This window comes from Gracilinanus agilis, chromosome 5 (assembly GCF_016433145.1).
Source record: "Gracilinanus agilis isolate LMUSP501 chromosome 5, AgileGrace, whole genome shotgun sequence".
NCBI lineage: Eukaryota > Metazoa > Chordata > Mammalia > Didelphimorphia > Didelphidae > Gracilinanus > Gracilinanus agilis.
The window spans coordinates 22,459,328-22,473,603 of record NC_058134.1 but is presented as its reverse complement, the minus strand read 5'-3'; the positions used below and the strand labels follow the sequence as shown (position 1 = coordinate 22,473,603).

Here is a 14,276-nt window from a genome sequence, read left to right as displayed (position 1 = left end):
AGTGTAGAAGTACTTAGTTTGTGTTTAGAATGAGAGAACCACAGCAGGATGGCTAGTCGTGGCACTTGTTCCTTCCAGACATTGCTCTTGAGCAGAGAGAGCATGTAGGATGACCTTTGTGGGAGGGAAGCAGTGCGGGCTCCCAGCCCCTGGGGAAGAGCATCCGCTCCTCTCTAATCTTTGGGACTCCCTCTGTGCCTCGGGTCAGTGACTTCTACACACAGCCAGCCCCACAGCAAGCTTCACTTTCATACCCCAGCTATAAATATGAAAAATGATAAAGGCTGCTATAATAATATAAATTAGTATTTTAATTAAAGCCATGCTGATAGATAAAGCCATTAGACCACGCGCTTTTAAGAATTCAAAACCGCCGCCCTCGCCATTACTGTCTCCTGTTTCCTGTCTCGAGTCTGCTGGCCAAGAGAGAGCCACTCCCTCCTAACCCAGGAGATTATAAACTCTTCCCTGAATCAAGACAGAGGCCTCCCCACGCCCAAAAAACCGGAAATGGAAACGGAAACCAGTTGGACCACGGGAAATGTAGTTTGATACATTTTCCAAATTTCATTTTTACAATTCCCCGTGAGGTCCGGCAAAAAAAAAGGTTAGTCCTTTTTTCTTCGCTGGACCTGTAAAAATAGACAACTTCTAAAATTTTCAGGAATTTGGGGATAAAAGAAATAGATGAACAAATGGTTAAAATTAGCCGCATTGACAAAAACCAATTTGGGGGCAGTCCCCTATTGGTATAACAGTGTACAATTAAAACAATATATACAATTCAATTTCAACTCCCCATAGTTCAATCAACTGCACCCCAAAGTTCAAAATTTTGTCTTCATGGTACAGTGAAGGCTTTTCAGACATCTTCATAGTGTCTTCACCAAACGAGTTCATCATCTGGATTCTGGGGAGATGGCAAGATCCTTATCCTGAAATTATTCTCAAAAGAATTTAAACTTTACATTATAGATTACAAAACATACATTTTCTTCTAAGATTTATACAATTCCCCGTGAAATTACTCCTAAAAGAGTTAAATATACATATATTTTTACATTATTGAATTTAAAAAAAACTTAACAAATATCCCCGTGAGGTAAATCTTAAACACACCTTTTTTCTAAAAAAAAGGTACCTCAGGTCAGCTAAGGATGGCAAAATACAAAGAATAAAATTCAAGAAAAAAGAAGAAAAAATTAACTTGTGAATGAAATGTAAAATGTGCAAAAAATGTAGGGAAAATAAACTTAGACCTTTCAATGAAGGCCTAATTAAAGTGAATTCAGCAGATTGCAATTACCCATTCAGGGCCAGGACTTAAGGAAAATGTCTCTCTCTGATCTGACTTATCATCAGCTTTTTAGGGAAGTGAGCCAAATAAAGAACCAATCTTAGGTGCTTTCTAGGAATCTAAATCGAGGGGACACACGTCCTCTAAAGTTTTAGAAAAGACTGGGACTCCAGGACTCAAACCCCAATTTCCAAGCCCTAAAGTATTGGCATAGAACTGCTGCAATTATGCAGATCTTAGTCAGTCAAGTCTCTGACCATGTGCCTTCTTTAGCACTATTAATGGCTTTCATATTCCCTTCTGGAATCAGAGAGGCATTTAAATCACAGTCCTATAGGCTCAGGTATTTGCTGTAGAATCAGAACAAGGATAAATAATGATTATATATGTATTTCCAGTACAAGATAAGAAAAAGGAAAAATCAATTGCTCTCATTAAAAAAGTTTTTAAAAAATCAAAAATATATATATAGCTTAGAACTAGAAGGGTTATGTTACCCAAAAATGAGGTTTTCTATGAGAGAAAGTGGGTTTTACAAAATAGCAGATTCACAATGCACATTCAAATAGAGTACCATAATTTCCAATAGCACATTTTAAAACGATGTTTAAAATCATTTACTTGTTACAACCTGTAACCCTTGGCAAATGCTGTTATTGCTTCCATAGCAAAGAATATACAGGAGCTCTTGACTCTCTGTATTTAAAAAAAATCCTGGGTAGGAATGCGTCTACCCATTCCAGGCAATAATGCCTCTTATAATAAAATATATAAAAGCTTTATCCTTTAAAACAACAATTCTTAAGGATTTAGAGTAAAAGTTAAAAAATACCTCTTGTAAAATTACAAGGTAATATTCAAGCAAGGAAACTTCAAGGTTCTTTACAATTACCAAGACAGAATAAAATTTAAAAGACATGTGCTCTATAAGATGTTCATAGATGGTACATATAACCGCATTGTTTCTGATACAGTAAGCTTTAAGTAAATTTAGGAAATATAATAACATCATAAGCAGTAACTTCATTAGCGTAAAATGATTCAGTGCAACAGGAAAATCAACAAAATAAGCAAGATTAATTTACAAAACTAATTAGCAAAATACAGTAAGATACAGTCTCTTTAAAAGTCATTCAGTTCTGAAAGGTTTTTGTTTTTTTTTATAATCAGTCTTTGCTCAAAGTTCTGAGCAGGTATGGGGTGAAATCTCTTCCCCTGAGTTCAGTTTTAATCACAAGCAAGTCTGAATAGGCCATTCGACCCCATTAAAGGTAAACGCTAGGTCCACGTGGGGTCAGGTCGTTGGGCTCGGGGCTAGAGAAAAAGTTTTGTAGAAAATACCCACGTGTAGAGCTTGTGTGGGTTGGGGTTGCCTAAATTAGGTCTTTAGAGAAACACGTGGAGGGCTAGAAATAGGGAGAAAAGGGAATATACCCAAATCATTTGCGGCAGAGCTGAAGCAGTCTCTGGAGGTCGAGATCTCGGCAAGTCAGGACTGGGTGAGCTGTTGGGGCTCGGGGTTCAGGACTCCAGCAGCACCAGAGAGTCAGGATCGGAGATCACAGGCACTGGGAGGCTTGCAGGCTTTCCGCATGGCAGGAATGGAGATCAAGTCAGGAGTCAGGAGATCGGCTGCGAGGCGAAACTGGCTGGGCACCGGCAGTCCATCAGTGCCAGCAAGGGCTGCCAGGCCCGGGGCATTGAGCAAAATAATTCGCAGCCCAGCGGCAATTAAAACCATTGTTTCTCTTCCCCGTGAAACAGCCTCTAGGCTGGGGAAAACTGGGAGAGGACTGGGCAAGGAAAAAGATTGTTTCTGAGACTCTGGGTCCCAGAGCCACATGGCTTCTTCTTAGGCTATCTAGAAAATTGAAAGTTCGAATTACTCCCGTGTGGTTCGCCAAATTACAAATATGAAAAATGATAAAGGCTGCTATAATAATATAAATTAGTATTTTAATTAAAGCCATGCTGATAGATAAAGCCATTAGACCACGCGCTTGTAAGAATTCAAAACCGCCACCCTCGCCATTACTGTCTCCTGTTTCCTGTCTCGAGTCTGCTGGCCAAGAGAGAGCCACTCCCTCCTAACCCAGGAGATTATAAACTCTTCCCTGCGTCAAGACAGAGGCCTCCCCACGCCCAAAAAACCGGAAACGGAAACCAGTTGGACCACGGGAAATGTAGTTTGATACATTTCCCAAATTTCATTTTTACACAGCTTACCCTCATCTGCCCCAAACATCCTTCCACCTACATTGTTGGACTGCCCCCAGGGAGCCTGTCATCATTCTTGGGAGACCATAGAGCAGTGGTTCCCAAACTTTTTTGGCCTACCGTCCCCTTTCCAGAAAAAATATTACTTAGCCCCCTGGAAATTAATTTTTTTTTTAAATTTCAGTAGCAATTAATAGGAAAGATAAATGCACCTGTGGCCATCACCGCCTCCCTGGATCGCTGCAACACCCACCAGGGGGGCGGTAGTGCCCACTTTGGGAATCACTGCCCTAGACCAAAGCTCCCTTCCTTTTCTCCCATTCTTCTCTGTGGGTTTTTACTCACTAGAGTACAAGCTCCTTGAGGGTAAGAATTGTCTGTTCACATTGCTTTTCCCAGCCTAGTGCCTGGCCCATAGTAAAGCAGAGACCTGAATTTAGAGACCTGGGTTCCAGTCTCAACTGCTGCTTATTCAACTTTGTGACATGAGTAAGTCACTATATCTTGTATAGCTTGTTGGGGTGATGATAATGGCCATTCTGTCTGTCTTCAACAGTTAATGTAATGAGGATGAAGTGAGTTGATGCCTTGGCAAACAAAGCCCATCCCTGACATGGCTTCTCTCCTTCCACCTCCCAGACTCATGAGTCACCCTCAAAACTCGGTTCAAGACACCCCCCCCCAATATACACACACGCGTGCCTGATTCCTCTCACAGTTACTTTTCCATTCTTCTTTATGTACCTGTTGTCTCCTCAAACAGAATATGAGCTCCTTGAGGGCTGGGACCACCTTGTTTTTGTCTTTGTGTCCTCGGAAGCTAGTACAGTGCCTGCCACCATGCCAGATGGTCAGCAGTGCTTACACAGCTGGAAGGTAGCGGAGGGGAGGAGCCAAGAGTTTGGCACGTGCCTGAACTAGGGAGAATTCTGACCTGGCCGGAGTGCACAGCTTACATTGGGGATTGCTTTCTAAGTCACAGAGGGGAAGCATTTAACCTGTCTGTTGAATTGAACTGGCATCAGTTGGAGGGATGTGATGAATGACAGACCTGGAAAGGACCTGGAAGCTCTCTAGTCCAGCCCCCTCATTTTACTGAGAAGAAACCAAGGCCCAGCCTGGAGACATCAGCAGTGGGACACAAACCAGTTCTTTCTAACTACGTAGTGTTGCTTGTTCAGATCAGAACCAATTATAGAGCTTTGTTGAAGCTGACATTTCCATTTGGAAGTTTGGACTTTTCTTGTTTAAAGTTGGTAGATAGCTTACACTCAACACTCATTTTTTGAGAAAGAGGGTGTCACAAACCAGCTATGCTTCGGGGAGATTAATTAGGTGGACATATGCAGACGGGGGGAGGGGAGGGAGATGTTTGAGACAAAAGCAAATGAGGCCAGTGAGGAAGCTGTTGTGGAAGTGCAGGTGTGAAATGGTGGCAGATGGCTGGAACAAGGGAGTTGACATTGGCAATAGAAAGTTGGGGGGGCTAAACATCTGGAAGAAAGGGAGATGGGAAGATCTCAGTGTTCATCCACGACAGGTTTGTAAAAAGACTTTTATTGGTATTACCTGTTTTTACATTGCCTAGATTTCCCTCTCTCAGAGAAACCAACCCTTCCAATGATGTCTTGTTCTTTTTTTGCTTGGTTTGGTTTGTTTCGTTTTACGACAAAAAGAAAGGAAAATAATTCACCAAACAAATGAGTACATCACAAAAGTGACATTCCATGCGGTGTTTTACAGCCATGTATTCCTTGCCCCCACCTCTGCAAAGGAGTCATGGGAAGTTCCAAGGCAGATGGTCACAATTATTTGTAACACAGCTTAGAGTTTCCATTGTGTTTTAATGGAGAGAGCACTGCATTAGTCATGAGAAGACCTAGGGCAGTGTTGGCGAGCCTTTTAGAGATCACGTGCCCAAAAGGCACCTGTAAGCTGCCTGCGAGCCCCCCGCATTACCCAGACAGCAGAGGGAGGAAGGGCTTGCATTGGGCTGCTGGGTGGAGGGGCAGGGCATGTGAAAATCATCCTCTGGCGTGGTGGAGAGGGGGAAGGGAGCAGCCCCCTCCGTGCCGCTGGGGCACGTGTGCCATGTCTTTGTCATCATGGACCCAGGCTCTGTGCCTAACTCTGCCATGAAGCAGCCACGTATCCTTCGGCCAGGGCCAGGCATAGGCTGGACTAAAAGATGAGAATGTCCTTCTACAGCAGGATAGCCATAGTCTTGGTTTCTTGAATTCACCACAAATGCCTTCCCTGTAGACAGTGGGGAGACTGTTTAAGATGCCCTCATGGTGTAACCTAGCAGATCTTTGTCTCTCAGTTGAACATTCTACCACTTTCAGTATAGGCTGGCCTGGGGGGTGAGATAGAGCCTCATTCAAGGCTTTCTTCCCCAACCAATATTATTGTATAACTCTAGGAAGGCCATTTAAAAAAACCTCTTTGTGATGCATGCTACTTAATGAGATTTTAAATTACAGATAAGTTGGCAGTCTTAATTCATGGAGGCAAATTTAATATCAGCTGTTTTCCCACATTGATGAAATCGCATATCTAGAACCCTCCCCTCAAAAAAAAAAAATGAGCATATAAGAGGAGAGGGATCACGAGATTGATTGAGAGCTTGAAGTAATTTAAAGAGATGATCTGGTCTAATTCCCTCATACGAGGGAAGGACCTGAAGGCCACAGGAATTATAGGTTCTGAATCTAAAGCTCTTAAGTGAACTACAAGACTATTTAGTCCCAATAAAGAAACAATGGTCTGGTAAAGTTAAGTGATTTGTCTAGAATCAGAGATTTGAGCCCAACTCCTCTGTTTCCAAATTCTGTCAGACTTGGTGTTTCTCCAGTATTTAAGTGATGCTGGATGATTGTGTCTGGCCACAATGTTTAATTAATTTTTACATTCTAATTCATTTATTGCAAAGGGAAACTTTTAAATACAAACTTGTCTCCTAAAGAAGATGTGGTGGTGAAGGACTTGACCATTTGGGATTGATTTCTTCATTTTGTTTTCTACTTTAGGTTTTTGGGCCATTTATATGCAGCAGAAGCCCTCATCTCTCTTGACAGAATCTCTGATGCCATTACGCATTTGAATCCTGAAAATGTCACTGATGTGTCTTTGGGGATCTCTTCAAATGAGCAGGACCAAGGTTAATGAAGACATACTTGATTAGATATGGACCAAGTTCCTATTGCCTTTTAATTGTAACTCATAATGCATAGAAATTTAAGGCTGCAGCTGTTGTGAATGCAAGTCTTAACAAAGCTTCTTCCAAACCTTTTGCTGATTTATTTTTTTAACAATTAGATAATTCATGGAATCGGGCATCATTAGGTATAATTTTTCCACTTTTAAAAGGCTTTCTAGCAGAGTGCGGTCATTTTAGTACTGATAGACTATTTTTCCCTTCTTTGTAGTCAGTCTAGACTCTTTGCTAGCTCTTGTGTGGTGAGTGGAGGTGATATGACTACTAAAAAAAGATTTAGTTCTAAAAAGTTAATTTATAGGCTAGGGTAAACAAAATTAGAGTATTTTGAATCTGTGGCCTAATTCCTAACTTTGCAAATTAGTTGATATTTGAATAAACGGAATAAAAGCACATGGGTTGGATTTTTTTCCCCTCCATTTAAGCTTATCCCATTGGTTTGTGTTGCCATGCTCTGATGCTTTTAGAGAAGAGAAATCATTCACTGAAAATTAAAACTCAGAGTTATAACAAGCTGCTTAATGTCAGAACTCTCCTCTTCTGGAAGAGTTGGGTTTTCAGAAATGATTCCCTTTTGGCCTCAGACTGGTTTTTCATGTCTTTGTTGTAGGACCTGACAAAGGGGAAAATGAAGCAATGGAGTCTTGTAAGTAAGAAGTTTGTAAGTTCTCAGTGCGTGTATAAGACTAAGAGAAAGTAGCCTAGATCTTAGATCATTTGTGTTGGGTGTTAGGAGCCCTGAGGGAGCTTCATCTCCTTCACAAACACTTGATGCCTTAAGCCTTAATGCCTTAATAATTTGCCATTGGTTTCACAAATTCTGTAGATTCTTTGGGTCACATTAAGCTATTTAATTGGTTTGAATTTGTGTTTTTAATAACATTCATATTCCTTTTCAAGCTGGCAAGCAAACACCTCAATGCTACCCAAGCTCAGTCAATTCTGCCCGAACGATGATGCTGTTTAATCTCGGCAGTGCTTACTGTTTGCGCAGTGAATACGACAAGGCCCGGAAGTGTCTACACCAGGTAAACACATGATGCCCAGCTGCCATTTTCTTCTCGAAGAACTTCAAGGCTGAAGCCCATGTCAGATTCATGACTCCTGAGCTGTTTCTTTAGAAGGACTAGAGGAATGCAAAGAGCTAGAGTAGCATTGAGGTTGGGTTTCCTGTTCAACTCAAGAAATCTTTATTCTAGACCCTGTACTCCTAAGAGAATTCTCCTATCACCTTGGGCAGGGGCAGTTGTCCCATTCCTTCTCCCACAAGCTGTGTATAAGTGAGAAAATAGCATGGGAAGAGCACTAGCCTTGGAGCAGGAGACATAGGGCATAATGGGACCTTCTGTCACCTCAACCCATCTGTAAACCTACTTTTCCAAGTCTCTGAAATTATAGCTTTCTGGCACACGTGTCCTGGCGGCACAGACCAGGGCTGCTCCCCTTCCCCTCTCCATTGCACCCGAGGACAGTGTTCATATGCCCTGCCCCCTGCCCAGTCGCCCAACATGGGCATTTCTTCCCACCACTCTCTGGGGTATTGCGGGAGGCACACAGGGGGCTTAAAGGTGCAGTTTGGGCACACAATCTCAAAAAGATTTGCCAAAGCTACCTTAGAGTCTTGGTACTTGGAACGTGTTCTAATCAGGTTTTCCCAGCCTAATTATGCTGAGAACCTGGAGAATAACATTTAGTGTGAGATCCCTGCAAATACATGTGAAAGTTGAGGGCTGTGTACTTAAGTAGCCATCTCCATCTGTCACAACTCTTACATTTAAGGCTTTGCTCAGAGGAGAATGTAAATCATTTATTCCCGCCCTAACATGTCCTTATTTTCCAGGGGACACTTATTTGGGATGGGGGGTTGACTTTTTTCAAAGCATGTTGGCACAGTGGATGGGTCTGATGACCCATTGCTTGTGTCCTCAGAACCTCCCTGCAGGGACCTAAAGTCAGGATGCTCAAGAACAACAACTGAAAAGGGGACAGCAAGAGGTTGGCTGAGCCTGGCCTGCAGGGAGCAAGCTATTTTGGTGTCTTGGTTTTTAGGCCAGGCAAGGGGTGCCACCTTCATGAATTGGGAAGATGGAACAGTGAGTGAACAGCTGGAGATAGATCTTGAGAAGACATTTTAACACAAGTTTAACTGCCACAAGAACAAAATTACTAAGCAAATATATTGTATTTTGAATAGCTTACTAGCTTCTTTTGGCTTAACAAAGTGTCATAATCTATCTAAAGCAGTTGTTATGATTTAATTTTTTCCATTCAGTGAAATGGCTTCAACCATGTGGTCATTGGGACTCTGATGTCAAGAGACCACCCTGGGTTCAAACATCCCCAGTCTGATACTTCCTTCTCATGGACATGCTACTTAATGTTACTCAGCCTGCTTCCTTCTTTGTCAGTTTAATGCAATGCCTATTGAAGTTCCCTCCAGTCGTGGCTCTGGAGTCCTTTACTCCTTGTTGGAACATTAAGAGACAGAGAATACTTGAGGGTTATTTCTTGCTTATCCAGTGGAACTGGTTCATCCTTGAGAAATGCTGCATTGCTCTCGAGGTCTCTCAAAGACATGGCTGGTTGGACATTTACCAGCATTTCCTTTCTGTGGCTTACAGCAAGCCTCAGATTTAGTCTTTATTTTCAGTTTACTGATGAAATGCAAGGCATGTTTGACCAACTTTTCTGTGCTCATCAGGAGCTTAGGGTAAAGGATCGTGGATCCAGGCAGAGCAGAGGCCTATGCTCTTGTTCTCAAAATACTTAGTGAAATACTGAACCAGTCCCATAGCATAAAAGAGCCAGAACCCCAGATCCATGTTACCAAAGTGAGATTTAGCTTAACCATGGCTGGGAAAGGAAGCAAAGCTTTCATTTACTCCTAACAGGATGGGAACATTTTGCTTCCCAGTAAATGAATAACAGTTAGATTTCTCTTTAATGTCTACAGAAGCAAAATTAAAGCCTATTTTATTTCTGGGTAAGGTAGTCAGACCTTTAGTTTTTAAAAAAACAAAACATCTGGTAAGATCAGTGTTATCGGGGTTTTTCCAGATTCGGCATCATGTGTAATCATGTTCCTGGAATAAAAATGATAAGTCCCCATATGGGCACAAGGAAATATGGGGGGAAAATTTAGTCATAATCCAGACTGACTCTCCCTATTTTGCCACCTCAAAAAAAGTTGGCCAGGCCTCTCTGCTTTGGAACCCCTCTTCCTGCATATTGGCTTCTACTCTGTTTGGCAGCATTTCCCCTCCTGAGTCTGGCTTTTCTTTTAAATATAGAAATAGCCCTTGGTCTGCCACTAACATACTCTGTGACCTTGGGCCTCACTTTTCCTCATTTCCCAGATGAGGCTGTTGGCTTATAGTTCTAATTCTAATCCTGTTCTAGTCTAGTTAAGGTGGGATTGTAATGCAGTGAGGTCTATACCAGGAGCCACAAGAAATGGTCAGAACTCTATAGTGATACCCTATACCAGTGGTTCCCAAACTTTTTTGGCCTCCCGCCCCCTTTCCAGAAAAAAATTACTTCACGCCCCTGGAAATTAATTTTTAAAAAAATTTTAATAGCAATTAATAGGAAAGATAAATGTACCTGTAGCCATTACCACTCCCCTGGATCACTGCAGCACCCACCAGGGGCCGGTGGCGCCCACTTTGGCAATCACTGCCCTATACCTATGTATGCCACATACTGTTACTCTGGAAATGCGAATCTACCATGTATTAGACCAGGGTAACAAACTCTGAGTGAGCCAGATTAAAGTGTAACTGGGAAATACTCAAAGAAGTAAAAATTTGGTAAAGCCCCAAGAGTATGAATGGATGGTTCTCTGAATCAATATGCAGGCCCTGAGGAAGCCATTCCCATTGAGGTGCTAGACACCACTGTACTAGGCAATGCAGACATTTCCTCTCCTCCCCTCAAAGCTGAACAGAAATAATGCACAATTCCCAGTCTGTTGTCTCTACCTACAGAGGGGTTGTGCTTATGTCCTGCTGTAGTAGGGGCCTAAAAAAAAATCTTTCTAGAGAAATATCTCATTAATTTTGCAGACAGAAGAGAGACAAGGTCGGGACTAGGGGATGAGTGAGCGTGGAGAGGAGGAAAAAAATGGGAGAGAGAAGTTAGTCTACAGTTTTTCAAGCCAACTCTGATAGCAACAGAAGAAATATAAATAAATAAAGATGTTTGGTCGACATCTTTAATTTGTAATATGTCCCCATTGCAAATGACCAGGTACAGATGTCCTGAAAGAAATTGCAGCTTTGGAGAGTGGGCAGGAATAGAGATGTCATGGAAACTATGGGAGAAGAAGATGGCCACGTTCCCGAAGCTACTAGCAAAGGAGACGAGCCACAGTTGAGAGGAAAACATGAGTAACTAAAGAGGGGTGGCTCTCAGAAAGTGGAAGAGACAGTCAATAGTGCTAGATAAAGCAGAGAAGTCCAGGATGACGGGGATAAGGAGAAACCTCTGGATTTAGCAATAAGGTCATAGACTAAGCTGTTTTAGCTGAGTGGTGGGAATGGAAGTCAGATTGCAATCACTGTAGATGGCACAGTGGATAGAGCCTTGGGCCTGGAATCAAATGCAGCCTTAGGCACTTATTAGCCAGATGACCCTGGGCAAGTCACTTAACCCTGTTTACCTTCATTTCCACGAAATCTGTCAAAGAGCTGGAGAACGGTAATGGCCAAGCACTCTAGAATCTTTGCCCCAAAAACCCCAAATGAGGTCATGAAGACATGACTGAAAAACAAATCTCAATACAGAATTCTGTCTCCTTTCTTAGTCTTTTGTGTGGCCTTTCGTAGTTTGATAAAGCCTATGGAGCCTTTCTCAGAATGGTGTTTTTAAATGCATAAAATAAAACACAAAGAAAATCCATTACCACTCTACAAATGCACTTAGAATATTAAAACACTCATGAACAAGGTCTTTATGCACTCAGGGCCTTGGGGGAAGGGGATGCATAGTGACCTACATCCAAGATTTTCACATATCAGACCCAGAACGTAAATGTATTTTCAAAAATCGAATTGATTGACTTGAACTAAACTAACCTGTAGATTCTAGAAGCCACAGTTATGCTGAAGGATAAGAGCAAACCACAGAAAACATGAAAGGGCTGAAGCACTTCAGGGGAGGGTGAGGGAACAAGAGGGAGCCCTGTCATTTCATTTGGAAGGGATCTAAACAACTGGAAATTGTTAGGGAAGAGGATCCAAGAAGTGTCTGTCCTTGTTCCTGCAGTTCTGCCCCGGGAGTTCTCAGGAGAGTAGGCTAGGGGGGGTACAAGATGCTAGGAAAATGTTCCTGGGTTCTTCTGACAGGCTGATGGACCATTCTTTCAGTCCACCAGTTCTCTGGTTTTGATAACTTCTTTTTGCTTTATTTTGAGAAAAGGCGGCTTCCATGATTCATCCTAAGGAAATACCTCCTGAGGCTATCCTGCTGGCTGTCTACCTAGAGTTACAGAACGGTGAGTCCCTTGAACATGTGAAAGAGATTAGACATGAAAATATTAGTCCCATTACAAAGACTCACACCAAATGAATTGAACTAGCCCCTCCCCACTCCCACTTCTCAATTATACAAAAACCCAGAGGGAAGGGAAGGACCAAGGTTCCCAAAATAGGACTCTTCTCACGCATACTTTGTAACTTCTTGAAAATGAGAGGACCACAAGACATCATGGAGAAACATGTTGCCTTGAAGCCAGGAAGATCTGTTTTAAGTCCTGCCTCTGACACATCAGGGCTCATTTGGGCAAGCCTTTTCACATCTCAAACTTGTAGAGGAAATAAGCTCACCCAGGGGTTCCCTGTCCCAGTGAAATCACAAGCCTAGTCCATTTGGTCAAGCTCTAAAAAACATTAGTGCTCCCCACTGCTCTGCACATACTTTGTGAGTGGGAACACATTCCATCTGGTGCAGTCTGTGCATACTGGAGCAAGGAACCTTCGATTTACCTCCTCTTATAAAGACAAACATCATTAATCTGAATGTGTAAAGGGTTGGGGAAAGACCCCAAATCTTGACTTGGAAGGGATTCAGAGATAAGTTGACCAGAACTCTAAGAAAGCCTATGATTAGTTGAACAACATACCACCAGATCTTGAATAATCTGGTGCCAGTTAAGGAGGTGGTGATAACCATTCTTTTGGGTCCTCTCCAACTTTAAATCTGGGCCCGACCCCAGATATGTATATGAAAACAAGTCATGGTCCTGATAGAATTTAGGCAGTGTTCATGTGCCCAGGCCTTCCTCCATCTCCATCCAGTGCTGAATTTGTCTTTCCTGCAGGCAGAGATTTGGAGGGATTGTGCGTTTTTAAATAAAACCTAGCCCAGGGAAGGAGTACGAATGGAATATGGTTTTGGTAAAAGAGAAATTCAATGGTTTAAGAGAATTTGGGGGGCTTAGAAGAAATGAGAGGGATTTCAGGGCTTCTCAGTCAAACCTCCCAGTGTGATTTCATGCTATACTGTCAGAATTTGTAGAACACCATCCACTAGCTTTAAAAGTACCAGACTTCGAGGCCAGCTGAGGCAAGACTAGGTCAGAGAAACCCAGAACCCAGTTCTGTGTCAGACCCTCATCTCTAAAAGGGTGGCAGGTAGACTGGCCTGAGATCTGAAGGTCAGGAACTCCATCCAGGCCAGTTATCAGCAGCAAGAGGAGCCAGACACTTTGCTCTTTTTTCTGCTAAGGGTCAAGGGGAAGCAGGGCAAGGGGGCACCTTGGAGACTAGCCAGTCCAGCTCCTTTTCTGCACACAAAATCCCAGAGATGTTGAGAGGCAGCTCTGGAATCACAGGGAGGCCCAATGACTTAGAACTAACTGCTCAGGAAGACCGGCCCAGGGCTGACCTGGGCTCTCCATTGCAGCAGCTTTTCTCATCAGATTTTTTTCTGCACAGGTAATACCCAGCTGGCCTTACAGATCATCAAAAGAAATCAGCTGCTCCCTTCTGTAAAAACACTTTCTGAAATACGAAAGAAGCCAGTGTTCCAGTCTGCTCACCCTATCCAGCCCATCCAGATGCCAGCTTTCACCCCTGGGCAGAGAAAGTGACCCCTGGGGCATTCTGTAACCCTTGTCCTCTGCACTGCAGCAGTGTGAATAAAGGATGTGGGCTTATGCTGCCTTTGGGGATCTTGGCGGGATCCACGCTCCTGATGCGTGGGGGGCGTAAGATGCTTTAGGTTGGACGTTTTCACCGAGCTTCCACCATTGTCTATTTCTGCACACGGATGTCCATTTCTAGTCAATAAAATGACCTTATTAATAGTTTGTTCACAGTCATACTTGAAGCCTTCTTCCCTTCACTCCTCTCCCTGCATCAGGAATCATGTATGTGCCTGCTCTGTCCGACCAGGCCTTGTGCTTCCCACGGGACCCACTGGAGGAGGCAGTGAAGAGGTAGCTGGCCAGGGAGGGGTCCCCTGCACTGGACCCCTAAGCCCTTTTGGCATGGGAAGTAGCAGCCGATGCCCTAAGATTAGCTCTTCCAAGCTAGGAGCCCAAGG

At 43.0% G+C, this 14,276-nt stretch overlaps 1 protein-coding gene across 2 annotated transcripts in view; it reads left to right on the top strand.

Moving 5' to 3' along the window:
* The window catches only part of CNOT10 (CCR4-NOT transcription complex subunit 10), a 78,057-nt gene extending 64,017 nt beyond the window's left edge, over positions 1 to 14,040 (top strand). For both annotated transcript variants that reach the window (XM_044679645.1, XM_044679644.1), the window contains exons 15-19: positions 6,544 to 6,674; positions 7,342 to 7,377; positions 7,632 to 7,759; positions 12,150 to 12,225; positions 13,667 to 14,040. In XM_044679645.1, coding sequence (XP_044535580.1) covers positions 6,544 to 6,674; positions 7,342 to 7,377; positions 7,632 to 7,759; positions 12,150 to 12,225; positions 13,667 to 13,821 — 526 coding nt within the window. In that variant the 3' untranslated portion in view covers positions 13,822 to 14,040. The remainder of the gene's footprint in view (positions 1 to 6,543; positions 6,675 to 7,341; positions 7,378 to 7,631; positions 7,760 to 12,149; positions 12,226 to 13,666) is intronic.
* The last annotated feature ends 236 nt before the right edge of the window (positions 14,041 to 14,276 follow it).